We start from the raw sequence: 27,755 nt of genomic DNA, 5'->3' as shown, positions 1-27,755 counted from the left end.
AACAGACACAACTTAATAGAAGTCGCCCAGCTAACATGTCAGTCAATCCCTAGGAGGAACTACAGTAATGTAGGGGGCTATGGCTCTGAACCAGTGAGAAAGAAGTATTTCTTTTCAATTACACGTGGAAGCCAACGTCAGCATCAACATAGCTAAGGCCTGAGATTCCAAACAGACTGAAGTCACATCCTTCATTGTCCTCTAGGTGAACTGTGACCATATAAGAAGTCGGTTTGGGGCATTGCTGGGTTTTTATTCATAACTCTTGTGTATCTACAAAGACACACAAAGAGAGATGGGCAGGACATCTGCCAATCAAGAGTGACTATCTGTGTATCTTGCTGTATGTGACTATTCAAATCACACATGGCATTTCCATATTTTATCTTACTTTACTGTTTTGCAGGAAAGAGAGCTTAAGGTGCATTGAGCTTAACTCATTTGGAATTTTGCATTCGTGAGCTGATGATATAATTACATTCATAATGAAAACACTGGCGACTCTGAAATTCATTGCAAGAAACAGATACTGAATATAAGAAACAAGCATTTAAAGTTGCATGTCTAAGGAGCTAACATACACATTCCACAGAAGCAGATCTGCAAGTCAGCCGTGACTCTAGGAAGTACCACTGTTTTCATACACCCCAGACCACAGCAGAAGAGGAATTATTACTAACGCTCACACTGAGACACACGTTGAGGACCAAGCATATTAAACACAAGGCAAGGTCTAGGCACATGACACGTGGGCCAACAGTGAACTCCACGAAGGACCGTAGGACAGGACAGGAAAGGCTCAGCACCGTCGTGAGACTGAGGAGTCACAGGAGGAAAGCCCTGAAGGAGGGTTATCAAGTACAGAGAGAACTTCTGGATGGTGCCAGAGGCAGTGGCAGTGTAAGACGTGGGAGCAGTTGAATTTTTGCCCTGGACACTGTGGCACCATTAATCAAAACTACTCCAGGAAGAAAGAGACAAGGACGCATCCTTCATTTAGGTGAAAATGGCAGGGAGATGGCTGAAAGCCAGGCGTTTAGATCAGACAGGTAACGCGGGAGGGCACTGGGGATGAGATGTCTTACATAAGGAGTGTGCATGCGCAAGAGACCTATTCTCAATGAGTCCAGATCTACACTCACAGTGATGGCAGAGACACCATCCTCGAGAGATGGCTTTGGGAGATGCCAGGAATACAGAGTAAGGGAGGCGATGTGACAGACAGAAAGCATTCGATTCGGTAACTGGAAGACTACGGCTGATTTTCAAAAGAACAGGTTCTCGTAGAGTGAGGTGTAATAGCTAACAGAAAGGTTTGCAGAGAGAGTGATGAGAACGGCAGACAAGGACCATGGAATTCTTCAAGGCTGGCAGAGAAGAGGCTGGAGAACACTGGCTTTAGCACAGGAGAGTTTGTGAGCATCACTATAGACTGCAAAAACAAACCAGCATACAATTCTTTGCATAATTCTGTACTGATCATAAGCCCAGTTGGTTTCCACCTTTAAAAAAATCTTCTAAAATAAAAATTAACACAATGTTAAATTATATACATTTTATAACTTAATACAAACATAAAAAGCATTACCATTTTATGACAAATTTTATTTCTAAAGATCTGTACAGTTTTTGTGACTAGACTTCTTCAGGATGATTTTCTCTCTAGTATCATGAGATATTAAATATTATTAACAATTTCTGCTTTAGTTCCAGAGCAATTAACTGTGATATAAAAGATTACATTGAAATAGTTAAGCACACCTTCATCCTCAGCCCTCCTTCCCCAAAGACAAGCATCTTTAGAGTAGTTAACAATTTGGACAGTATTTTTCAAGAGAAAAATTAAAAATAGTCTTCTATTATTGTTCTTAAAGGTCTAATCTTTTCCCAATAAACATGCTTATTTTTTATTATATACACATGCATACATATGAAATTTCTGCCTAAAATACATGCAGCCACCATTAAAACCAAATGACTAGCCCATCCTCACAACCCTAAGAATGGCCTTTTAGTAAGGCACTCACGTTTAGAACTGGGATGTAACTACCAAATTAAGTGAGAAGCTTGAAGAAGACTTTTATGAGGCACAGACAACTTTTAATACATTATAACTGCAATAGGAAAATGTCTTCCAATGAATAGGATATGTCAAAGATCTGGAGGGTTTTCTTCATATAGACAATAAAAATAATCAATTTTGAAGAATTACAGAGTGAAATTTTGAGGACGCCACTATCCACTAACAGTCTAACTATGGTCTAAATATTCTACATCACCTGGGGAGGAAGGGCAACCATGTTCTTATAGAGAATTCCTAAGCTCCGATTAGCACCATTCAAAAGCTTATAATCAGTTGTTCATCTACAAACTGGCAAGTCAGGTAAAAGCGTGAAAGCCAGGACCCAGTGCAGTGTTTACAGTTCCTTCCGTTAAGGTACCTGGAGTCTCGAGCATCACAGCACATTACGTGATTATGCCTCGGTAGCCGAGAGGTGTTAGCATTTAGAGAGACGTGTTGTGGGAAGAAAGGAGGCTTATCCTGCTGGGAAATGCATCTTAACAAGCTGTGGCTAACACAGCCGTGCCACCAGTGACGTGTGGGCGTATGACCTGCAGATCTGTGGGAGCTGGGGACATTAGCTTTCCGTGGTCACCAATTCGGGATGTCTCAGCTGCTGCCTTTTGAGACTGACCAGTTTCATTCTGTCTCTGATGTGCTCGGCAGTAGAAGCCATGTCACTTGGACTCCCAAAATACTGTTCAGTTCTAAAGTCAGGACACACAGAAAACACACAGGTTAATACACGTTCATTCCACTGTACCAGGTGCACAAGAGCAAATGTTATCATGACGTGATCCGGCCTATGTAGAAACTAGTTCATCTGGGGCCTGGAACCCAGACTTCTGGGATTGCTCTTTGCTGCAGATAAGTCACATGACATTAAGCTACTTTTTATACTTCAAATCCAGACAGCCCTAGAGATTTTTCTCTGTATAGACAAGGAGTAATGCTCTTCTCCACAGGAATAAACTGATAATTCTTTTCAATCTGAATTTCAAACATTCACTGAAAGATCGTGACACAGCACTTAGTCCTGTGTGTCTCACAGCTAAGTTCTGTATAGATATTTGGCTGGAGGAACCCCTCTCCCCCCCACACACATACATATACACATGCACTGCTATGATCTGGAACAATTCCTCCACCCTGTTATCAGGCGTGGGGACATGGAGAGCTGCAGTCACTGCTAAGAAGTAAGAAGGAGTCGAGGAGTCGAGGCATTGGGCTCCAGCCTCTATACTCTCCATCACAAGACCACAGAGGATACCTTACTTCTACCTGATGGCTTGGGGTCTCTATTATTGGACTCCTTTGACCGCTCAGTGACTCAGTGACAAGATCTACAGGGATGAAACTCTTGATTCTTTTCCTCGCTTGTTGGGTTTTACATGAGGTTATCTCACATTTGAAATAAGTAAAGAAGGTACGGGTTAGGACCTGATAACCTTCCATATGGAAAATCTCAGAGGCCTTAGTGTGAAGACAGCTCTGGAGCAGACCTGAGACTGTGTCCTAACTCCAACAGCTGCAATCATGAATCACTGGTCCTCTGAATCTGAGCCTCATTTCCTTCCATTCTAAGTCATGAACAGTCACGCCGGCCTCAATCTGACTGGTGCAAGCAATAAAGCTTAAGAGTTGAAGCTGCTCATAGGCCTCAGTCCCTTCCCTGATACCCTCCCCATTCTTAATGGGGCCCCAAATCTCACAGCTCCCTGCCCTCACAGCTCAGGCTAGAGGTTCAAGTCTCAAACTAATCTGCACTCGCCCATCTAAGTTGCCAAGAGGCAAACATCATCCAGCAAACACCAACTGCCACTGCTGTCAACTGATCTACTGTAGGAGTTGGGATGTGGACCAAAATGAAGACACTGAGCCTTCTAAAGAATGGCTCTCAGTAATTTAACTTTGACACGCTAAGGGCAGGCAGCTTACCCGTCAGGGTAAACCACGGGGACAGTGAGTCTATCCAGCAGTGACTTCCCAACTGCTTCGACTTCCTCAAACTGCTCCTCGTCATTAATTGCTTCCGGCTCCTCTGGGCAGTCTTGCAAAATCTGTAGCAAACAAAAGGGCAGCATCAATCAAAAACGATGAAAGGGAATTAATCCTGCATAGATTCTTTAAACTGAAGAGGGCGCGCTCTGGTTCCGTGCTGAGGGTCTTCAGAAGCATCAACTGTAGGAGGCTGAGCTGCGACTGGTGAAGGAACCCTCATCGCAAACGAAGCACGGCTCTAGTAACAACAGACACTCAGGGGTACAAACAAGGAGGGTGTTCCCAGGGAAGAAATAATGGAGTGCTATTTGGAAAATGAATAGAGTTGTGCTTAAGAAATAGTCTCCAGCTTACTAGACAACCATTTACTAACCATTTAATGGGATGTTTATTTAGCAGAGTGGATTATGAACGTCAGACTGCTCGAGTCTACAGACGCCAAACCTCAATGAAACTGCAAACTATACCCAGCACGGTGTGTGCAAAGGTAACACATGTGAAGATCTGCCTAGATCTGCCTGATCTTCTGATTTCACTGGTCATACGCCTAATATCAGGAGCTCTATTGTGTTCAAAGACATTTCATTCTTTTTTATTTAAAAATTCAAGATTTGGTTTCAAACTAGGACACTTTTCAGTTATTATGTTGTATAATTTGCTTACAGTTATAGCTGAGTGTAGGCAGTCAAGAAGAGAGATAGTGCATGACGACAGAAGGCTTTACGTGAGTTTGCTCAATAAAATAGGTCGTTATAAGCAAGATAAAGGCCAGGGACAAAAAGAAAGAAAGGAAGGCAGACAGGAAGGAAGACAGACCAACTTCCTATTTAAAAATCTTGTAACTATATTTATTTTTTTATACCTTTTAAAGAGTTCTCGAATTAAAAATATTCCCACATTTAAAATAGTATCCTAAAATGTCATGAGCGGTGTTAGGAACGTGAATAACTCTCTTTTGACAGACGCAGGGTATTGTGACCCATGAAGGGTAGGACTTCAGGGCCCTGCACTGGCAAGCTCGCCCTGGACACGCCCATTAAGAAGAACATTTAAGCTCCACACTTTTCCTGGATGAGTAGCGTATTTTCTAATAATGAAACACGTTCACTGAGATAATTAGCAGGCAAACAAGACAAGCCATCTTCTATACCTGTTCCATCCTTACTAGGCCTTTGTGTGTCTGTTGTCTGAGACTTCAGGTATGAAGCAACACACTCGATGTCACTGGGCCCAGTCTAACAACAACACTGATCTGTTGATCTGTGCAGTTCAGGGAGCAGGTGTGAGAATCAGCGGTACCACTTTCAACAGTGTGATCCAACATGAAACCTCTCAGTCCCTAAGGTTCTGGTCACATCTGTTCGTTCTGAGGTAAGGCTATAACTTCGGCTTTCCACATATTACTGCATAATTTTAAGTCCCCTGCATATAAACTCCCACTATAAGAGAGCAACATGAAATTAACTACCTAATAAAATTTCCATCTTGAATGGGAATATATTCAGCATCACCACTGTGAAGAGAAATGGGCTTTAATGAAAATTTGCCCAAATAACACGACTATTTTTATTATTGACTTCTCTAACTAATGGCATAAAACTATGGAGAAATAAATTCTAGAATGGATCTTTAACAATAATCATGGAACAAAGGTTTTGATTTTAGTTTCATTAGTTTGCTTGGCCAGCCTTTACCCTGAATTATAAAGTCACAAAGTAACTTTTAAAACTTCCTGACAATTACCACAGGAACAGGTGTAGCTGCCAAGATCGTTCCCTTTCCTGATCCAGGGAAAGAGTCTGACAAGGGGACAGCAGAGGACAGAGAGAAGGCTGGGCTGGATGGGAGGGGCAGGGAGAGGGGAAGAAGCCAGGCCTCCCGCAGCTCTGGAATCCCCTGGCCAGGCACTCCAGCCTGGGTCAACTTGGGAGACTGAGTGTAGACACTCTCAAGACAACACACATTCAAATGAGCCTCAGCAAAGGAACACATAGAGTAGCTGCATCACCACAGCATTCCATGTAACATTTTTAATAAATGCAATGAATATCAGTGAGGTAACCGTTTGTTTTTTCCCTCTTTAAGAGACTGCAGTGGGGCGCAGAGGTCTCAACGGTTAGGAACACTGGCTACTTTTCCAAAGGGCTTGGGCTCAACTCCTAGTACCCACAGGATGATGAAAACTGTCTGGAGCTGTAGTCCCAGGGAAATCTGACAACCTCTTCAGGCCTCTGCACTACATGTGGAGAATGGACTTAAATTCAGGCAAACAAACACATAAAAGAAAAATAAATAAAATCTCAAAAGAATTTTAAGATCCTGCCTACCTTTTCAGCGTTTGAGTGGAAGGCAATCGACATCTCCAACCGATGCACCCTCTCTTCCGACGCTACCGTAAACTGCTTCCACACTCTGTTCAGTCGAGGAAGCGTGTCCCCTGAGGACCGGGACGTACAGCGCAAGGATTGGCACAGAACAACCGTGGCCTGCAGCAACTGTCTGCCGTAGTCGTAAGTGCTCTAGGGAGGGAAAGGACCACCACGTTAGAACACACGCAATCACGAGGAGGTGAGGCGGCTGTGTGGCAGCACTGGGCATCTGTACTGCATGGACCAGTGGCTGTCGGCAATCTGCAAACACACTAACAAACGCGGCAAGGTGTCTAGCTATCTACCAGGTTTGTTTTTCTTTAAGCTCTCGTCCTTATTCTGCGCTCACCATCTCAGCCGGCTAAATTCTACTGGCCAAGAAGAATGTCAGGTCTCTGATTACCAAAATGAAGAGGTGAAGTGAGCTCCACACTTTGTTACGTATGAGAAAGTAAAATATGACAGTGTAAACTCTGCATCAGGGCAGACACACAAACACACTCGGTCCCAAAACAATCCTGTATCACTAAGCTAATTCTAGTTACACACTAGGAACGCTGTTTCTGACCAGTTGTTGCTAACAAGGACCTCACGCTAATTCTGTGGCCTGTCCAACAGTCTACACAGTGGCACAGCAGAGGGAGCCCTCTTGCGGCCATGTGGCCCAGGGTCAGGGCACCAGCTGGCATTTTCCTAGCTCTGTGTAACAAAGCTGACCTTAGACTTGGAAGGCTGTGACACCATCATCTGCAGAAAGCCATCACACACTGCCCTTGCAGTAAAGAAGACAAATACTGTACCTGTGCAACATCGACAAATTTCCTATGCTTTTCCAGTAAAACCTTTGTTTCCTGAGCGTCATCACCCAGTCTGATGTGGGTCTTCAGCAGGGCATCCAGAAGTTCACTTAGCCATTCCACTGCCTGATGAACACACAGAATGAAACTGGACTCGTAATTCTTTCCTTGTAGTGAAACATCAGCTCTGTGCAAAAATTACTTCCATGTGATGAGTTAGCTCTTTAATTATAACCCTGGTTTTAGCGTTCATTCGGTACTATGCTCTATGAACTCCTGATCTCTCCTGATCCTCAAACTGCTGTCTCAAATGCCAAGGCAGGACCTACTGAAAAGATGTTCTCAATGTACCGCTAGCATCACACAAGGCCTTGGGTCCCTGTAATACAGTTCTGCTGGGATCTCACTACAGATGTACATTCTGACTTAAAATGATAAATTCTCTCTATACTTCAAGATTAAATGGTTTTCTGACACTAACTACATGATTACATCCAGTTGCTCATGCAGCACTGAGAATTCTCTTGTGGGATAGAAAGCAATGTGCTTCAGCAGCCTCCAATCCAGGCTAGAACTAACAACTTGGTTGACAATAATGATTAATAAACATTCCCAGTCTCTAACTCAACAGAGGATTTCACTGAGGGGTGAGTGAAATGAGATCAGGAAAGTAGCTGAAATATCAGGCTCTAATCTCTACATGAGAAACAAGGACTTGATGCAATAAACTGCCTTCTTTAGCACTACGGGAGTCCCCTTTGTTCACAGTTAAGAGAACTTAAATTCTAAGTTAGCCTACAACGAACTTAAGCTAAGCAAACCCCCTATGGTGGATTAGGCCATACCTGGGAAGCATCCTCTTCACACTTAAACAACTGCACCATCTGAAGCATCTTTAGCCTCCGCACGTCCACCATGTCCTCACATCTGATGGACCAAAAGCAAACTCAGCTTAGTATTCCGGCCTCAGTGATCTACAGCATCAGCATCTGACACGAGTGTTCAACAGTACATTACAATACTTAGTCCCATGCTATGGATACTGCAGCTATTTTGTGCTGACTTGTCAGAGTTTATGAATATCTACTCTATTATCTATGTTACATCAAGACCTCAAAATACCTGGGACGATACTGAATGACAAACCCTCTTGAGGATAGCATGGATTCTGCAAAATATTGAAGGAAAGCATAAACACAATGGTCCACCAAACCCAAAGAAACCTCCATCACCAACTTCATCACACAAGCTTCAAAGATAAAAGTATAAAAGTTTAGAGGCTAATGTTCTGTGGAAATTTAATACATTTTGTCAAATTCTAAATACTGGATTCTGAACCAAAAACGTATACCTATACTCTTTAAGAAAAAAGTAAGCCACGTAAATTTAGAGTTAAGACAAACACAATGCAGAAGATGGTTTAATCTCACTGTGGTCTGCATGGATTATAAACAGAGTAAACTCCAACAGTGTCTTGGTGTAAGCGATGATCTATTTCCTTTATTGCCGTGCAATCCCATGCACGAGAGCAGGAAGGGGACTCCTGCAAAACCCCACGTATCAGACACAGGTGACCCAAGAGGCCCCAGCTCTACAGTCAGGGTTCCTTAAGAAAGCCTAATGATAACACAGAACTGGCTACTTTTAAAATAAAGATCTCTCAGTCACAGCCTCATGTTACAGTGCAGCTTATCTCAGTTAGTCTACGGCGACAGGAGGGAAATAAAGATAATCACTTCCAAGATCTAAAGCAAGACACGTAAGACACCGTAATGATAAAGATGACTGCCCAATAAGCTCAGTGTACATTGTGTGTCGCTGGGAAAACAAGACAGTTTAGCCTAAGTTTAAACTGTACAGTCTAAACACATAGGAGTCAGGTTAGAAAATGTTTACAGGAAATGAATTTTAGTTGGTAAAAAGCTGTTACATGTCCATGTAAAACATTTGTGGGGTGGAGAGGAACAAGTGACTCGCGGCCTAGCGTAAGCATCCACTAGACAGAAAACAAGAAAAAGAGAAAGACATCATGGATGAATGAGAAACAGCACATATTTGAGAAACTAACAGCTATACTATGATTCTGTGGGAAGCTGCAGGATGCTAAGACTGCAGAGCTGAAGGAGGTCTCACTATCCTAAAGATACAATTCCATCTCAAAGACAGGCCCAGAGCTCCACCCTTACACCTGTCCTGAGGATCAGCTTCCTTCACCAAGGTTCATGCCTCTTCATTGAAGACATGATGACCTGAGACCACACTCTGGGCGGTGCACCCAAGGCTGACAAAGATCACTACTTCAAGATGGCTAATGGTGAGAACGGGCACCAGTTATCAAGAAACGGAGTCAGAAGGAGGAGATGAGGAGGATGTCTGGGAAGGGATCTGCCCCTCGGAGTGGTAACAAGGTTCCATAAAAAGAAATGAAGCTGGATGAAGATGAGGAGAAGGAAACTGAAGAATCAGCTCCAGTGAAGGAGTCTGTATGAGCTCCTCCAGCCAAAACCACAAAGGAATCAATCCAGAATGACAAAGACAAAACTATCAACACCACGACCAAGAGATAGGAATCCAAATAAAGCCAACCAACCAAACAAAAACAACAGAAAAACAAAACAAAACAAAACACACTCAAAAGGACCCAGTTCTGTAAAAGTCATTAAGGTAAGAATATAAGCAACAATAGAAAAGAAGGGCTCTCTTTCCAAAGTGGAACCCAAGGTCATCAGTTATGTGAAGAATCGCCCCTTGAGAGCTCTTGCAGTGGAGGAAGCCTCTTTAAGAAAAGAGTTGAAACACTTTGAAATAATCTGTCTTACTTCATGGCTGTAGCAGCTGCTACCTACCTGGCTGTCTTTTTTTATAATGTGAAGAGAGGACGTCCCTCCATGGGGTTTGGTAAAGCTGACCAGATTTCATCACCAAAAATGTGTTATTTAGATGCCTGTTTCGTTTTTAAGGATGGAAATACACTCTTGACTTAGCTTTAAGCATACATGGACTATCAGGGTAGGACAGAGTCAGCGGTCAGACATGGAAGTGGGGAGATAAAGGTGTGAAAAAACCCACAGTATAATAATAACAGATAACAGAGTTAGAGGCTTCATCCAATCTTTGTACTTGTGTCGATTACTCTTGTCTGCAGCAGTCGTGAGAGCAGTAAGACCTAAGGCAGAAAAAAGAAAATCTTGGGCATCTGAGGTAAATTTCAATTTAGAGATAAATTCCAAATTTGGTAGCTGACAGCAACTCGAACGGGAAACTAAGAAGCAAGAGAGCAAAGTCCGGGAGACAATGAATCTGATCTACGCATAGGAAGTTGGAGTAGAGTGTGGCATATCCCAGCTAGAGATCCTGCAGAGGCAACCGGAGTCATGGGCATACCGGGTAGACTCAGGGAGAACACTCAGAGAGGAGGATCAAGGCCTGAAAGACACATTTCAGCAATCGAAGGAGAAAGCAGGAGGGATGGAGTCAAGAGGGCATTTGAGGAAGACACAGCTGTCACTGACTTTCAAAGAGAGCACCAACTGGAGTCAAGTGGGCCAGAGCCAAAACAGCCTGACAATGGCGACCCAACGGCAATTAGAAATCACTGACACCGGAACAAGCAGAGGGACCGCACAGGGAGGGCTGGGAGGGGAATAAAGATAGAAAAAAACCAGGGAAAACAAGGGGCACAGGTCAGACCTGCAAACTGAGCTGTGGGGGCAAGTGGTGACATCAGAGACAGCGGGCTGACGGGCAGGCCACTCTCCTTCCGCGACAACTCTACGTGTACAATCCTTTATTACACTTCCTACTGGAGAGATCTAACCATCCACAGAAAGGACCAGAACCAGGGTGGAGAACAAACCTTGCTGGAGAAAAGCCAGAGCCCATGGGAGCTAGCAGCTGACAGAGCTACCCCACCCCACAGTGAGGTCACCAAGGTCCAGGGCAGGGTGCAAAAGGGATTCCTGCCTTGTGACTCTCAGTGAGATAGAGTGGAAACGTCTGAGAAATTCCCTTCATGACTTAAATTTCTAAGTGTGCAAAATTCCACACAACCATGTCAGATTAGGTATCTGTGCCTATCTTTGCCCTGTAATTTTTTACTGTCTAACACTTTCAGGTTTCTACTATAGACTGGATGTCTAAAAAGCCTTAGGTTTCTGTTAGTCTCTCAAGTAAAAAAAAAAAAATCAATGCGAGCCCATTGTCTAATTCTACACAATTCTAATTCAACACAACAATGGATGTGACGTAGAAGATGAGATGAAGAGACAATTAGGTAAGGTTTAACCCAATTCTAACAGAAAACAGAAAAGCACACTAGCCAAAGCAGTTTTCTTCTAGTGAGTATCTGAGAGTAACTAAAACCTCTACAGCCAGGTTAAAGGGGAAAGGTGCCTCTTCATCAGATGAAGTGACAACAGCTGTCAGAGCAGTCACACATAATGATCACATTCTCTCACACCTACTATACAGAGAGCATATAACAAGCAAGGGACTTGATTTTGTATGCAAAATATAGAGCACTCAGCTTCCATCTTAGTATCATGCTATCTTGCTGAAATGAACATTAACATTCAAACTTTGCCTTTGTTTTCTAAGCTGCATATCTTCCATCACGCCTTGTATGTGGTCCACGTTTTCTTTATTTTCAATAGTTACATCCTTTCCGTAGGCCCAGGAAGCCTGATTGGAGATCTGATCCAGGAGACCTTGGCCTTTTTCTCGCAAGCCTTGCAATCCCACATCTAAAACAAATGACACTGGATTGAATCTCTTAACACAGTATTTCCTCATCAGCAGCTAGACACGGGATCCAAATGTAGATGCTTTAGACACTGACATGCGGGCCTCTCACTATCTCCAGCCACAGAACCTTTAAACGGGGATCAAAGCGGACTGCTTTCTTCTGTTGCTAAATTCTCCATAAAGGGACTCTTCTAAACACAAATCTGCATAGATTACAACTTTTAAAAACTGAAGTATGGGGATCTCTATTTCAACAATATGATTTCCTATTTTTTCCCTTTTGTGTCCCAAATTTGAGGGAAATGATACATTTTTAAAAAGAGCATAAGATTTGCAAGATTTCAAAAACACTCACAACGTATAATCAAAATAAAAGAATGACCACGGCGAGCAGGGCCACTGCAGCTCACATGCATGGGAAGCTCCACCCCAGATGCCTGGATCCCACATTGGACATGTGCACAGGAGCTCTCTTTTGAGGAGAAGTATGGCCCAAGAAAGCCTGTGACACTTTAAATCATACTTGGCCTATGAAATATTAATAGGTATTATGCATACCATCCATTAACAAAGGCTACAAGCAAGTAAAATGTCAACACAAAAATGCCTTTTAAACTAATTCCCTGAAGTTGTTTTCATAATGAATTAATCTGGTTCAGTCATGTGTCATCGCGTTCCTTAATGCTCTGCATCTTCCCCATTCACTCCTCTGTAACGCCCCCTTCTCAGTCTGACTTTGAACCAGGGCCGTGCCTGCGTTTCCTACTGCACATGCATATGAAGGGTCTCAATGTCAAATGTCAGAGCTGGGTTAATAAAACTGGACCACACTTCCCTTGAAGATAATTCTCAGTATGAAAATACAACACACAGAATCAAACCAATTATTCTTTCTTGCGGTTAGAGTATAGCAACAACAACAAAAATCACTGCATAAGATACAGTCTGGGGCATGCAGGGTTTACCATGAACACTTCACAACTAATTACGGTTTCTGCATGCATGACAAATATCTGCCCTGGAATATGCAAGACATGATAGCACTTTAGATTGAGTAACAGGAAGGTGAAAGGCCTGAGGAAGGAAGGACTGACCAGTTACGACGGAAAATAAATGTTTTAGCATAAATTGTAACCATTCGAGGGAATAAAACCTTTCAATATTATGTTTTCTTGTTCCCTGCAAATGATAATTAGTTCAGCATATAAATTAACTGTCTAACCATGGTAATATTTTTACAAAGAACCCGTAGGTTTCAGCATTTTTGAAATCTGCTTACCAACACTTTTCAGCTTCTCTTCAAGCAGTTTTAAAGTCTGCTGAATTGATGCTCCATCAGCCGGTGCCACATCTACGCACAACATGCCTAGTAAGCCATCCAACTGCTGAGACAACTAAAGCGGAGGGACAAAGAGACAACCCTGATGTAATCAGCGTCTCACGTCTTCAATGATTAATGAGGTTTATCTAATGAGGTCATCACAAATACACTTGCAAAGACCATGCAGTTAAAAGATAAGGACGAGCAATCGGAATACACATTATCTAGAAGACGGACACACAGATGCACCAGGAAGATCAGCAGAATGCAGGAAGTTAGTAAGGGTTCCATTTCTGCCTATGTTATAAAATATATTACTGAGAAACCATCTAACTAAAAATACTAACATGGAATGCTTTAGGTAGAAAGTAGGTTTAACTGCATGAGAACAACCAAATAATTTTTAACTGAGGAATTTTATCTTATTACCCCCACCAGTAAATTACTGTCCCAGAAAATAATCCTGGGGCATGTAAACTACAAGAGTTTTGTGCAGCTTGTACAAGTCATCAAAGACACGGAAAGTGACTGGAACAGGTACTCACATCTTGGGCCACACCATGAAATTCCAAAGCTGCCTGCAGGAGATTTTGCCTAAACTCTAGCTGACTGGCCTGTCGGTAGCAAACATCGCTGAGCTGTTGCTGCAGGGACTTTAATTCCACCAGGTCTTCCTCGTCCCCGGCATTCAAGAGTGCTGCAATCTGCTGGTTAAGCTCCACATAGACTGCAAACCACTCCTGTAGCAGGGACATTACAAAGCAAACATGGTCAGTTAGCTCCTGGAACACTACGTATGATTTTTTTTTTCCAGGAAGAGAAACTGAGTTCTTTTGGAAGGCAGAATTATTTAAATATAGAATAAGTCCCCGACCATCGAATCCTTCCACTATGATCCCTGCAAGTCACTGCTGGCCAAAACTAGTCTTGCCTGTAGCCCAACTAGTCTTTCCAAGTAGCCCCTGCTCCGGTGGAAGCCTGTTTACACTCAGGGAATACAGGGCCCTTCAGGTTCATCAAACCAACTGTAGTCCTTGGCCAACATTCCACGAGCCCTGGGTGAGTTCACAGGTAGGTCACTCCTCATTATCACCTCCAGACTGCTCCCTGTCTGCTCCTCCTTCTCAGTGCAAGTTGCTGAATTTCCCCCTGCCACCCGCTCCCACCTCCCCACATCTACAGTGGCCATGGCAAAGGCCTTGGCTTTCTCTCAGCAATGTTTCCACCGCGTAAACATCTACCAACACCAACTCCTAAACTTGTGTCCTTGACTCCCAGATTTCCCTTCTCAACCATATTATTCTCGCTTCAGCTAATGGGGACCTGTCTTAGACACCATAAAAACAGATTGTGTAGTACTATCCAGCTCCCTAAACCTCAGTTCCATGACTCCCATTCTCTGACCTCCAAGTACTGACCCCAGTTGTCTTATTTGAGCAGACTCAGGCTTAACAATCCCACGTGTCCACCAGTCTGTGACTAACAGGCTTACTGTCCAGCCTCTTGTTCTTTCTTCTATCCTAGGTCAAAGGCTGTTATTACCTGGCGTATTTGTTACAAGCCTTAAGCTGGTTTTTCTGCCTACTGTGACTACACCATGCTTACGCCGCTATGGTACTACAGCCACGGTGTATGGTACTACACAAGATGCCAGTAGAACATAAACTACAACGATGCCCCACAGCTTTGTAGCTTACTGATATCAATCGCTCACTCAGTGTTTGTCAGTGCTTGTCCTCCACTGTCGGGTCGCCACTAACCCTCGGACTCGGCGATGCTTCTGGGTCTCTCCAGTCAATGCTTGTCCATTCTCATTACGACCAGTGTTCTCTCACCTTACATCTCTAGTTCTCTTTTGAAAACCTCATTATTTGCAGCCTAGTATGTGGCCTTTTCCTAAACTTAAAACAACTTACAACTACTAGTGCATATTACTTGTACGTATGAAAGGGTTTTGGAGCTGTAACATCCCCGTGTATGAATAATACCCCACTTTGTGCTTTGATCATATCAAAGATCTCAATTTTTCATTACTTAAAAAATTGGCATACACAGTATTAGGTTTTATTACACAATGTCATTTAAAAAAAAGTCTTTCTCTTATCCTCCCTCTTTCCCACACACTCCTGTCCCTGTCCTGGTGTGACCCCCCTTCTGCTTTCACACTGTGTGACCCCGTGCCCCCTTTCCTAGCCTCTCCTCAGGTTTCACAGCCTGTGCACACACTCCACTCACTTACTGACTCTAAGCAGGAAGGAGAAAGAACACACAGTGCCTAAGATCTTACGTCTTACTCCACTGGGAAAGAAGTCTCTACTCTTCCTCCCTGGACAGCTCTGCCCTCCCTCGGAGCCCTGCACCCCACCTCACACTGCAGCCAGTGTTCTGCCCACGGGACACTCATGGCAGCTGCCCCCAGCTGCTGACACCCGCAGCTTAAGCTTCTGCAGCTGCCTACACTGCCCACCAATGCTCGTGAGCTGGATGACTTTCATCAGCATCTTAGTAAGATGAAATAGATTTAAAAGCACATTTTAGGATGTCCACATTTTAATCTTTTAAATTAAGTCACACACATGCTTATGTGCACAAGCACAAATGCACACCTGCGTGGGCACACAAAGCCTCCCTTTGTAGGAGTTCTCAACACTCATTTTCTCTCACTTCCTTTTTTCACATGAACTTCTCCAAACCAGGTCTTTGCACTTTCTTTCTTTCTTCTGAAACCCATCATGTCGCAGTCACTAGAAAATTCCCCAAGCTTTATTCCTCCACCAATAAGCACTGTTGGCTTTACCCTGAGAATGTAACACCTCTAATGTCTGCAGCCTCCATTTAGATAGTTCCTAGTCTTCCGTTTTTATTATGTCTAACTCTATGTTCCACACAAGTCTATGCTAAAAGCACTCCAAACCTTTCAATGACATTTAGCTCCTTCCCACGGTTGAAGGGATCACACATTCCTACTGCAGACTGACCCTCGGCACTGGAGCTGTCTGCTCCTGGCTCCCTATTCCCGAGCACACCAGCATTCTGCCCCCATCGGGCTTCTGCTGCAGCACGTGCTCCACGTGAGTTTGCCAGCTCACCTCCTTGGCTTGGATTATTCCTTCACCCAATGTCAGGTTTGGGTACTAAGTGTCAGGGAGACACTTGTACCTCAGGGAGAGCTTTCCTCAACACCACATCTCTATTGCTCTCTACTCCCCACCGCTCCTGACTTGATTGTAAATTCCGTATGGTAAGACTTTGCTATAAGTCAGTAATTCATAACAATGTGCTCATTAACACACATTGGATAAATATGCAAAATGGAAGACAAATGTAAGATATTGCAGACTTGATATTAATTAAGTAGGTATGGGGATGATTTTTGGCACTATTATTTGGAGATACATTTGCCTAACATGACTAGGAGAACACAGCAGTAATACATATGAGAGCCTACATACCAAGACCTACGTGTTTAAACTGTCAGAACTGTAGAGAGGTCAAGCCACTATTCCATTAGTGGTGATAAAAAAAAATGCCTTACTGTTTTATCCATTATTTTGGAAACAATTAGTTCTTAAACTATTTTTTAACATACACATTTATTACAGTGACTGATAGAGTATAGCTATGAAAATGGTATTCACACCGTATGAGTGTCGAGTGGTGTGGGGCATGTGTGGGCACTAATGTGCAGCCTCTGGGGGGCAGAGGACAAAATTCAGGTCGCCAGGTTTGACAGCAGACACCTCTCACCAGCCCAAGAATGGCTGTCTTCATGTGAAAACACCATGGAGAAGCGTGCTGTCATGTTCTTAAATAGGAAGTGATTTCACTGTCTTATTTATAGCTCTTGGAAATTTAGTCAGTATTCTGAAAAAATGTGTTCCGTTACTGAAAAAGAAGTTGCAATGATTCTCAGCAAAGCAGTAAACTACGGGGTTAGCATTGCAGAGCACAGTCTACTAAGGGGCTAGCATTGCAGAGCACAGTCTACTAGGGCTAGCATTGAAGAACACAGTCTTCATGCTGGCTTGGTGCACGTCAAAGTCTGAACTCTTCGGTGGGCCCCAGGATGGACATTTTTAAAAGTAACCTTTAAGCTATGCCCACTAAGATGAAGAATCACCACTGTGTAGGTGATTTCTTTTTCATTTATGAATTCATAAAATACATACAGGTTCTTGCAACCTTGCCAGGGATTTAATATAACACAAGAACTGGTATGTCTGAAGAAATCAATACACTGATTAGAGATATGGATTTTACTGATTTACATAACTAAAGTTGTCCTAAAGGCAAATCAGCCTGTCTGAAATGAGGGTCAGGGAGGACCTGGCTTACCTATAAGATAGAGTTAAAATCAATCAAAGAAAAGGAAAGAGGAGAGGAGCACGGGGTGCATGTGATCTCGGGTCAGCAGACAGCCTTCAATTCACTCCAGTCTATTCAGCTTCACATCTGCTGTATGGAAAATGGCTAAGAATAACAAAATGAAAAAGCATGAAATCTGGGGCCTGAATTAAGACTGTTAAGTAGCCAATGAAATTGAACGCCTTATGTATATTAGACAGTCAGGTTCCGGCAGCAGTGTGTGTGGCCGTGGTGCCCAGCTGGAGAGATAAGCATCTGTTCCAGCTTCACCAGGGAGCAGCACCCTAACACAGATGAGAGAAACACTGTAGGCCAGGCTACCACTGTGGCTCCCACACCGTGTATCTCACGATGAAATGTGTCTTGACTCCTTAAGCAAAGCCAGGTTGCTGATTCCTACTAGATGGCACACACCAGGAGCATGTGGCCTCTGTGGCCAGGATACTGGAAAGGCGGCAGAGACTATATTCCAGGGTCTTACTATTTCCTGCCACACTCTACACTTAACTCTACTAAAACATACAAGACTTTCATTGAACTAAAAATCTTTTTTTTGTTTGTTTGTTTTTTTCATCTTTGAGACAAGGCCTGGCTTCTAACCTGTAACTCTCCTGTCTTAAAGCTCTGAGATTACAGGTATTCAACACCACACCCAGATACAACTAAAATATTTTAAAAATTGCTATCAATTCATTAACCACTCCCATGATTCTTACTGTTTTTCCCATTGTATTAAAAAGCTGAATGTATTTCTAGCCCATAATCCTTTGCAAAAAACTGCATGCTGGTAGAAGTCTCATTCTTCTTTACATTAATCTTAAACAGTCAAAAACATTTTAATTTTTAGTTTAACTCTCCGTTATGCCTTAATGTTTGACATAGCAACTTAATACAAATGGAATATTAATTTTTTCCAAATTTTCTCTTTGTTAGCTATCAATACTAGAAGTTTGTCATTACGTCACAATACCTGAAAAACGCCAAAAAAATTCTTCCAACACTTAGATCTTATTTGCAAATAACAAATAGAGTTTTAATTTTTTTGTTGTGTTTTTGGTTGGTTCTTTGGTTTTGAGACAGAGTATTTAGCCCTGGATGGTCTAGAACTGGCTATGTTGACCAGACTAGCCTAAAATTTGTGGTAATTCTCTACCCTCTGCTTAGGATTACAGGTGTATGTTATATATCAGGCCCAGTTAAGAAAGTCTTCAATAAGGTATTAAATATTAGGAGCTTAAATATCATAAGCTAGCTCATTTATTATCAGGCAACCTATTCACAAGTCAACAGTGCAGCGCCACCTATTGGCTAAAACAGAGCAATCCTCCTTCTAAACCTTTCAAGGGAAAATTTCCAGTCTAATGAAAGTGCAACAGAATAATGGAACTCTCTGTTTACCAAGCTTTAGTAGTTATCAACGTGGCTGACTCCATCTTGTCCAGATTCCCATCCACCTCCCACACCTACCAGTTTCACAGTGAACCCCAAATACCACGCATGACTCCAATGACTCCAATGGCCTACGGGTGACCCCTTTCTTGAAGACCATGAATGGAGATGTCAATTGACCTACACAAGTCCCCGAGCACTAACAGTATAGGAATTAAGGCGTAAAGAAGAACATGCTGTCTCTTAAGTTCATTCATTACTGGCCAGTGTTTGAAGATATTCTAAGGAGACGCAAATTAACAGAGACAATGTTAATTTCCCCAATTTTGTATTCAATTCATTTAAAATCAACAGAAGCAGCACTGCTTGAGGGGAGCCAGGCATGACTTCCTGATTGAGGCGAGGCCGACTACCCCATGGCAGAAGCTGAGGCACACCGGACTCCTCCACCTACCAAGTCTTACATTTTAAATTCTTCTGGGTCATCAGTCTCTACAACCAGCTTAGGGACTCACTGCCCAATGCATATCTGAGTTCCTGACTGTCACCTTCATAAAGACAAGAGTGAATCTCTGAATCAACAGAGACTAGACAGCTGTCTGTATGCCACATCCTCAGCCCCACGGTTGTGTCTAACACAGTGGCTGTGGTATGGCTCTGGGGACTGTAGCACATCCCAGTAGAGCAGGGAATGCCCCTCACTCCAAGGCCTACAGAACAGATGTGTCACTTGGAAAAGGAAAGGGAACAGGAAATGAGACGGGGGACAACTAAGCGTTGTAAAGGGAGGCGAATATGATCAGAATATTTGAAATACACGTATAAAATGTCACATTCTTCTATATGATTAATACTTTCTGAAACAACTAAAACCAGAAGTTTCTGTCACATAAACTACTGACACAGGCTCTATATTTTCAGGTCATCTTTTCCCTGACACTGTAAACATCATCCACAACTGTGCTTCTAGAAGAAACAGTGGAACTGCGTGGGAATCGAGACCAAACCATCAATGAGTCTATCTTAAGTCTCCAAGGGTACTTTAGACCCCTAAGTGCTCAACATAAGCGCTCCGTGCTCTGTACCGATGTCTGGAGCAAGCCAGCACTTAGTCCCACCCAGGTACCAGTGACACACAGACGACCACACTGTGACTCGCGGAGGGGAGCTGCTCACACTGTGCTGGCTCTCAATCTCCTCGTGCTTCTGCTGCAGGGCCTGGGAAGCCCTGATGGAGTCACCAATGCCCCACTGTGCTCTCAGCTGCTCAGATCCAGGCCCTTCCAGCCAGTTCACAACCTGCGAACACAAGGCGAGAGGAGTAAGAGAACCGAACGCGCTTCACATTTTCGTTCTGGTTAGTTTCCCTCCCCCAAATTCCTGAATTCCTCAAATGTTTATAACTTCAATTATTTAAATCCTATTGCACATCACTGGTGGTGAATGTCTCATCTGGAACTATGCATTTACACTGGGACAGCATTTCCAAAACCCCGAGTTTCGAAGAATGAGCACTGTAGTTGAGCACTGGGCTTTTGGCTGTTCGACCATCTGCCGGGCTGGGGGAAAACACACTGCAATGTTCTACTGCAGAAGTTAAACTTTCACTTAGAGTAAGAGAGCTGGAACTACAGCTGGGGAGTTTACCAGGAATGGCATTAGTCAAAGGTTTTCGCTGGCACTTTAGAAAACTGAGTTGCACAAGTAGCTTGTGCAAGGCAAGAATATATTACTGAAAAACTAGGACCAAAGGACACATGTCCTGACTCAGTGGGATGTTCTCACCAAAGCCCTAGAAACAGAGTTAATTGACAAAATTAAAGTACCACTTTCTCACTTGGGTAACAATCTGCAGAACCACCTATTTGAATACTCTCTAGGTGTCTTTGTAGGATAATTGTTCAGACTCCTTGGGAGAAGTCCCACAATATGGGGGGGTCTATAGTTTTCCAGGATGACAGGACCCAGTGCTCATCTGTAGAGACCCCATGGCAGGTGGAAGGAGCTGAGAACCACGAGTCATTCTAGTATCAAAGGTTCCATCATCAATCACCAAACTCAGTGATCCTCAGAAGTTGTAGCTTCCACTGGATATTAACAGTTCAGCCAAGACCCTGGGTGTTTTATTAGAAGGTTCCATCCCAGTCTTTGTCAGGTTCTGGGGAGCACAGCAAAGACCAGACTCTCACTTAGGAGGTTTTGCCAACTCTTCTGACACGCACACTGCTAAGGAATTCTAAGAAAGCTAAGCCAGGCTCTACCTGTCACCGTTAGAATCCAAGACCAAGATGGACAGCGACACCTAACCCAAACCTTAGGACAGTTTCTGTGAAGTGAGAGCAGCTGCCTTGTCTCCCACAGTGGAATTCTGCTAACACGCGTGACACACACTTGGCTTTAAATGTTTACGCATTCTTTTTTATAATTACATAATTGTACAACACAAGGAAAGTCTTGTGCATGTCCTTCTGTTGATTTCCAAAACAGTTCTCCTGTATCATTCTGGATGGATTTGCTTCAGCCAACTCTTAAAGACTGAAGACTCAAATGATTTCTATCCTGTGGTTTTCACTCAGCACTGAACTGTAACATATAGTTATATATAAACTATAAGTAATTTCACATGTGGCAACGATTATAATTTTCAATGCGTTTACAAACCTTTCTGAGCAAGCCACCTCTTTGCTTGCCTCTCTCCAACTGCCCCATCAACCAACCTACCCAACAGCCCACTAACCCTGACATGTTCCCTTTCAAAAGACTGTCTCATCTGTGTTCAAGAGCCTGCTGCTGCACGGGTGAGCGAGCGATCACACGCTGACATTTACTGTCGATGCCATGATGAAGAACACACAGCATTTTCTCTAATTCTCCTTTACATTCTTAGAAAAACATCTACTGGACCTTTCTTGTTCAGTGATGAAGACGCTAGCGGCTAATGGTATATGTCATAAAACATGTACAATACTTGCTTTTATCCAAAACACCTAATCATCAGCTTTTTTTTTTTTTTTTGAGACAGGGTTTCTCTGTGGTTTTGGAGCCTGTCCTGGAACTAACTCTTGTAGACCAGGTTGGTCTCAAACTCACAGAGATCCGCCTGCCTCTGCCTCCCGAGTGCTGGGATTAAAGGCATGCGCCACCACCACCCGGTTCTAATCATCAGTTTTTACTGTGTTTTCCAGTAACACACATATTTGCAAGGCATACAAACTATTGTTGTGGGAAAAACTGCCAACGAGGAAAGAAATCTCTCCATACACTTATTAGTGGAACTGGATACACTGCAAATGTCTGTTTACTACAGATATGGAATCCTCTATGATTTCTATCTTCTATATCGCCTTACTATGTTAACTCCTACTTTAAAGCTCAATACTGGCATGCAAAGCGCAGAAATAAGACACTATTACTGCTGAGTTGCTAGAATAACCACTGAGCATTCTTTCGGCTGAACTCTTGTCAAGTTCATGGTGAATTCTACTGACAGTGTTCTTCAGAATAATAGAAAGAAGTCTGTCCCTCAACACCCTGTTTCCTCTCAGTCCTTCCCCTGTGCAGTCTCTGCAGGAGCAGGAAGCTAGGACCTGCTTCACTTCACTGGCCACTCCTACTTTCACCAAGGAGACATGAGCAGGGGTCATGGAGAGATTCTGGTTCCCACCTTGAAGAACATGTGCAGGGCTGCTTTCGGGACATCAATCAGTGGACGTAAGACACTCTCTACTATTCCATATTTTAGAGTTAAGACAGGCACTTTCTTAAGGAACCTATAAACCTTATGGGAAAGTGCAGATGAGAAGAAACCATACAGCCTGAGAGGACAGAAGAGGCCAGACCGCAGGGAAGGTAGGAAAGCTGAGAAGCAGACAGCGACAACCAGGACCCACCACAGCTAGTCTTACATAGTGACGGACATATCCCGGTGGCAGTCCTGACTGCCTTATTTAGAATGAAGAACCAAGTCGTTCAGCGAGAGGGAGCAGAGGCGGAATTCACTGGCACCAAGTGCTGTGAGCTTCTCTGCTGATGAACTTGACCTCGTGTCCTGTACTGCGTCCCCTCTCGTGCAAACTCTTGCCCTTTGGCCTTCCTCACAGCATGAAGACCCCCTCAGACACATACCTCTTGACCCAGGGTCTCCTTGTCTGTGTAACTATAAAAAGCAAACCTCTGCTCCTCATCATTAGTCCATCTGCTGTATTAGTGTAGCACACAAAAGCGAGTCATGAGTACAGAACCATGGAGACACCAAAAACCCATATATGAATTTCATATAAAGGAGAGGCAGATCACTGACACAGAAACCCAACTACATGACCAGCAATACACACAGATTTAACGCATACAGAAACAGATTTTCTTCACTACGTAACATCATAGTGTACATGCAGTAACTGTATGACTATTTCTAATAAAATTATTCAAATTGAGGTCAATGCCCAGTAAACAAGTCCATTTAAATGCATCAATGGTGGCATCTTGCCGAACGATGTTATGAAATTTTCATTCACACTTTACTCAGTCAGAAACGAATGTTAAGTTACTCCAAAAACAGTCCTGGATGCAATCAGTAGCAATATGACCCCTTAAACAGTGATTCATACATTTAAATGCGAAGTATAACCTTGGCAGTATGTCCTTAAAACCTATGAGGACAACCATTTGCATAGGCCAAAAATGGCTATGGCGATCCCCTATTTTTTTCCTAGCTGGGCTGCATGGGGGAGTATCAGGACACACACAAAGTCATCCCCTGCAGGAGGGCACAGTGCATCCTCCTCTGCACCTATGGCCTCTCTCTAGAACGGAGGAAAAGTGTATGGAATGTTCCAAAAATAACGCTTGCAGTGCTGGCAGAAATACTGCGGCCATAACGGGAAAGACCACAGCGCTCTTAAGTGGAGTGGAGCTATCGCTTGCCCAGGAGAAGGTGAAATCCAATTTTTAACTGCACAGAAGCAGCACGGAGAATATTTGCATTCCTCATGAAGCCTGATATGCTGATCTAAACTGTGACTGAAGATTACCAGACAGCTGAGCACACGGTTTATCAGAGTTCCCGAGAATTATCATATGACGATTCAGCTACAGTTTATCAGCACTGATTGCCCATGCGTCACGTTCTCAGCGGTGGGACAGTACGGGGATATGGACGGCTCCATTTTCACTGATTTAACATAAACAGATGTGCAGCTTTCTGATTAGCTTTACAGACACCGGTCCCCCTAATCTCTAAGACACTATGGTTCAGCAGATCATCCACACGATACTGTAGTTATAGTTAAACAGCACTCTGGCCAGGGAACTAAAACTTTCTCTAAGCTGTGGTCTGTGGAAACGCTGTGTGCTGAGCGTTAACTTCCTGGAGAAAACAGCCGGTGTGGCCACACCTGCCTGAAATCTCAGCATTCAGGAAGCTAAGGCATGAGGCAGGAGAATCATGATCTTGAGGCCTGCCTAGGCTACAAAGTAAGCCTAAAAGAAATTTTAAAAAACTGAGCCAAAATGAAATTTATCTGTTCTTAACAATGATCTGTTAACTATCATCACAGACATTACAAATATCATCAACATCCTTATCACCACCATTATAACATCATCACCATCATTATAATATCATCACTATCACTGTAATCATCATCACCATCACTGTAATCATCATCACCACCACCACCATCATCTCCCTTCTCTCATCTCTTAATTGGATATTTAAAAAATGCATTTGTCAATACATTAATTCTTTAATCGTATGGTTTTATCTTATCTATTTAACAAAGCATACAAGGGATGAGTCTTATCTCTATGCATAAACCCCAAAACCAGAGCTTGTTAAAAATCACCTCTTTAAAATCCTCAAGTCTTGGTGTAAACAGGTGTGTTACAGCCCTTGCTGCTGTAGCTGTTCTATTTGTGGAGGAAGAAACCAGGACAGAGAAAAGACTTCCAAGGCCACCAACTCAGAATAAGAAGTCAGATCCAGACCGCCTGGGTTCAGAATCTGAGTCCTGTCCCAACCACTGTGCTATTTCACCTCAGTGGTTGTCAAAGATAATTCCAACATAAAGGCTAAAGCTTCCTTGGGCTTAAGGCAGACTGCCTTAACTTACTAATAAGCACACAGAAATAGTCACAAGCAAACAAATGCTCCGACATCTTTGGTTTATATTTGATCAAAGTAAATAAAAGCCTCAATTTTCTGCCTGAAATTCAACACCGTTCTTTCACATCTTCCTTCCTAGGACAGCTTACTCAGTCAGAGTCAGCAAGCTAGAGCCTGCTGGTCAGATGTGGCCCCCACCTGCTTTGAAAATAAAAGTTTTTCTGGTAATAGGCCATGTACATTCACACACAGATACTGTACTTATACATTCCTTATACTGCAAAGAAAAGCTAAGCAGCTGTAACTATAACACTATGGGATCCATAAAGCCTAAACATTTATTGAGCCTTTACAGAGCAAGTCAGCAGAGGCATCCAACATTTTGGCTTCTCTGGGCCACAGTGGATAAAGAATTACCTTGGGCCACACATTCCAGAAGTGTAAACCCATTACCTCTAGCTTATGAAACCATTCATGAGTTTGTTCTCTGTGACACTGCGGCCCTGGACCACAATGCAGGCTGGGCTCTCCTGTGTAAAGTATAGTTTACTAAGTATACACTACCATTAGAGTACTGGGCTCGTTTCAGACACTAACCTTCCAAAAGTGGTACTATACATGGTTTAATTCATGAGAAGATGCTCTGTAGAACCCAGTGCAACCCAAGACCCCAAACCCCCTTCCTCATCATGCTATTCTCTAACCAAAGGAAGGCCAAGTCTCCTGTGCAACTTTCTTTTGTGTGATGAAATCCCCTATATTCCGAGAGAATAAAGTCAACTGCTACTTCTTCCCAGCAGGCCTTTCCCGACTACAGCAGCCACAGAAAGATCCTTCTGCAAAGGCCTTGAGCATGCTGGCTCTTTCCTTACGGTGCTTCATGCTTCTTCTCCCTAAGTTTATCAACAAAACGAAATCTACTTTTATAGCCTGTATTTTAGCACCATAAGAAACATTTAAAGCAAAACAAAAACAAACAAACAAAAAGCAGCCTGCAATCCACAACCCCAGAGAACCTAGACAACAAAGAGGACCCTAAAAGAGACATACATGGATCTAATCTTCATGAGTAGAAAGAGTCAAGATCTCCTGAGTAAAATGGGAACATGGGGACTATGGGAAAGGGTAAAAGAGGAGGGGAGAGTAAGGGGAGGGAGCAGAGAAAAATATATAGCTCAATAAAAAAAAAAAGACTTAATATTTACCTAGAGAATCAACGGATCTAGGTTTGAAAACAGCGCTGCAGCTTCCCAGGCTGCTTGTCCTTCTATTTCTTCACTTATTTTTAGAGGTTTGTTTTTAATTACACGTACATGTGTGTCTGTGCATAGACAGGTATGTGCACGTAAGCACGGGGACCGGTGGAGGACTGAAAAGCACACACATTTCCTGGCACTGAGTCCCTGAAGTGGGTATTGGGAACTAAACCCAAGTCCTCTGCAAGAGAAGTCACTCTGACTACTGAGCCAGCTTTCCCAGCTGCTCTTGCTTTTTCTTTAAATAAAATTACTAAAGGATTTATTTTCTTAATTGTTCAGTAGATAAGAATCCACCATAATCTAAAGAACAGAAAGGTCTAGCATTTATTTCTGGTATTTTCAGCCACAATTCCTTAGGAAAATCAATTCCAAAAGCAACTAAAATTAATAATTAAGTACATTTAACATGTTCTTAACATCATAAAAAATTAATATTTGAATTATCCACATCACATGTATTATTCTGCTAGGATAGAATCCATTACAGTGATAGTAAATAGTCCAGTAAGTTTTAGAAATTAAGAATGAATCAAACAACCATTTTCTAGTATTATGTATTAAATGAATAAAGAGACTGTTTATATTACAAACTATTTATATTCATTTATAAAGAGAGCATTTATATTTCAAACTATCCATTCTGTTAGTGATCAGTCCCACCACTGCAGAAATGATATTCATTTAGATGAATGTAGATGCTCCCTCTGAGGACAGGAATCCAGTTTGACATTAGTAAGGTCCTCTACATAGGCAGTCACATAACAGACATGATCCAGGAAGACACTTAGACTTCACAAGAGGAGGCCCCCCAGCCTGACACGCACCTGCATCACCTTCTGCTGGATCTCCTCTAGCTGTGTGCGCTTACTGCGCTGCCTGCAGACTTCCTGGTAGCGCGTGTACTGCTCCCGGAGTGAATCTAACAACTTCATAACCTGTGGCTGTGCGAGCAGCTCATCATCCATAGGAGACCACGAGACCCCGCCATCAGAACCGTTAAATCGACGCTGCTGTAATTCAGATAACAACTCATGCCCTTTACAAACGAAAGATACTTGTAATTAATGCCCACAAAAAAATACAATCCCTACATGTCGATCTTCTACATTCTAGTCCCTGCTCTCAAAGCCCAGTCCTCTGCCTTCTCATAGAGAATGAAAGGCAAGTTAAAGCTTTGGGCATGGCAATGAGTAGGAAACCGCGTTCTGTGCGCAGATGAGAACACCGTTTATATACACTAGGAAGAATACTGAAACAAATGGCAAATTGTGTAAATATATACACCCTGTACACCACAGTAAAAGTAGAACATGTGTAAATCTGTATCAGATTCTTGGTAGAATAAT

At 42.9% G+C, this 27,755-nt stretch overlaps 1 protein-coding gene across 8 annotated transcripts in view; it reads right to left on the bottom strand.

Annotated features, from left to right (window-relative positions):
* Nucleotides 1-1,541: 1,541 nt before the first annotated feature.
* Nucleotides 1,542-27,755, bottom strand: part of Sestd1 (SEC14 and spectrin domain containing 1) — an 89,378-nt gene continuing 63,164 nt past the window's right edge. For 4 of the 8 annotated variants that reach the window (XM_075984783.1, XM_075984789.1, XM_075984790.1 and 1 more), the window contains 10 exons: nt 27,234-27,445; nt 20,224-20,346; nt 13,839-14,033; nt 13,252-13,366; nt 11,812-11,971; nt 8,075-8,156; nt 7,233-7,355; nt 6,391-6,582; nt 4,001-4,122; nt 2,495-2,769 (listed from right to left, as the gene is read on the bottom strand). In XM_075984783.1, coding sequence (XP_075840898.1) covers nt 2,640-2,769; nt 4,001-4,122; nt 6,391-6,582; nt 7,233-7,355; nt 8,075-8,156; nt 11,812-11,971; nt 13,252-13,366; nt 13,839-14,033; nt 20,224-20,346; nt 27,234-27,445 — 1,454 coding nt within the window. In that variant the 3' untranslated portion in view covers nt 2,495-2,639. Of the gene's footprint in view, nt 2,770-4,000; nt 4,123-6,390; nt 6,583-7,232; nt 7,356-8,074; nt 8,157-11,811; nt 11,972-13,251; nt 13,367-13,838; nt 14,034-20,223; nt 20,347-27,233; nt 27,446-27,755 lie in introns of all 8 variants that reach the window. The other 4 variants (XM_075984782.1, XM_075984788.1, XM_075984786.1 and 1 more) reach the window with 4 other exon arrangements.

The sequence above is a fragment of the Microtus pennsylvanicus genome, chromosome 9, assembly GCF_037038515.1.
Source record: "Microtus pennsylvanicus isolate mMicPen1 chromosome 9, mMicPen1.hap1, whole genome shotgun sequence".
Taxonomy (NCBI): domain Eukaryota; kingdom Metazoa; phylum Chordata; class Mammalia; order Rodentia; family Cricetidae; genus Microtus; species Microtus pennsylvanicus.
Note: the sequence above shows the minus strand (reverse complement) of the source record. Positions and strands in the feature narration are given on the sequence as shown.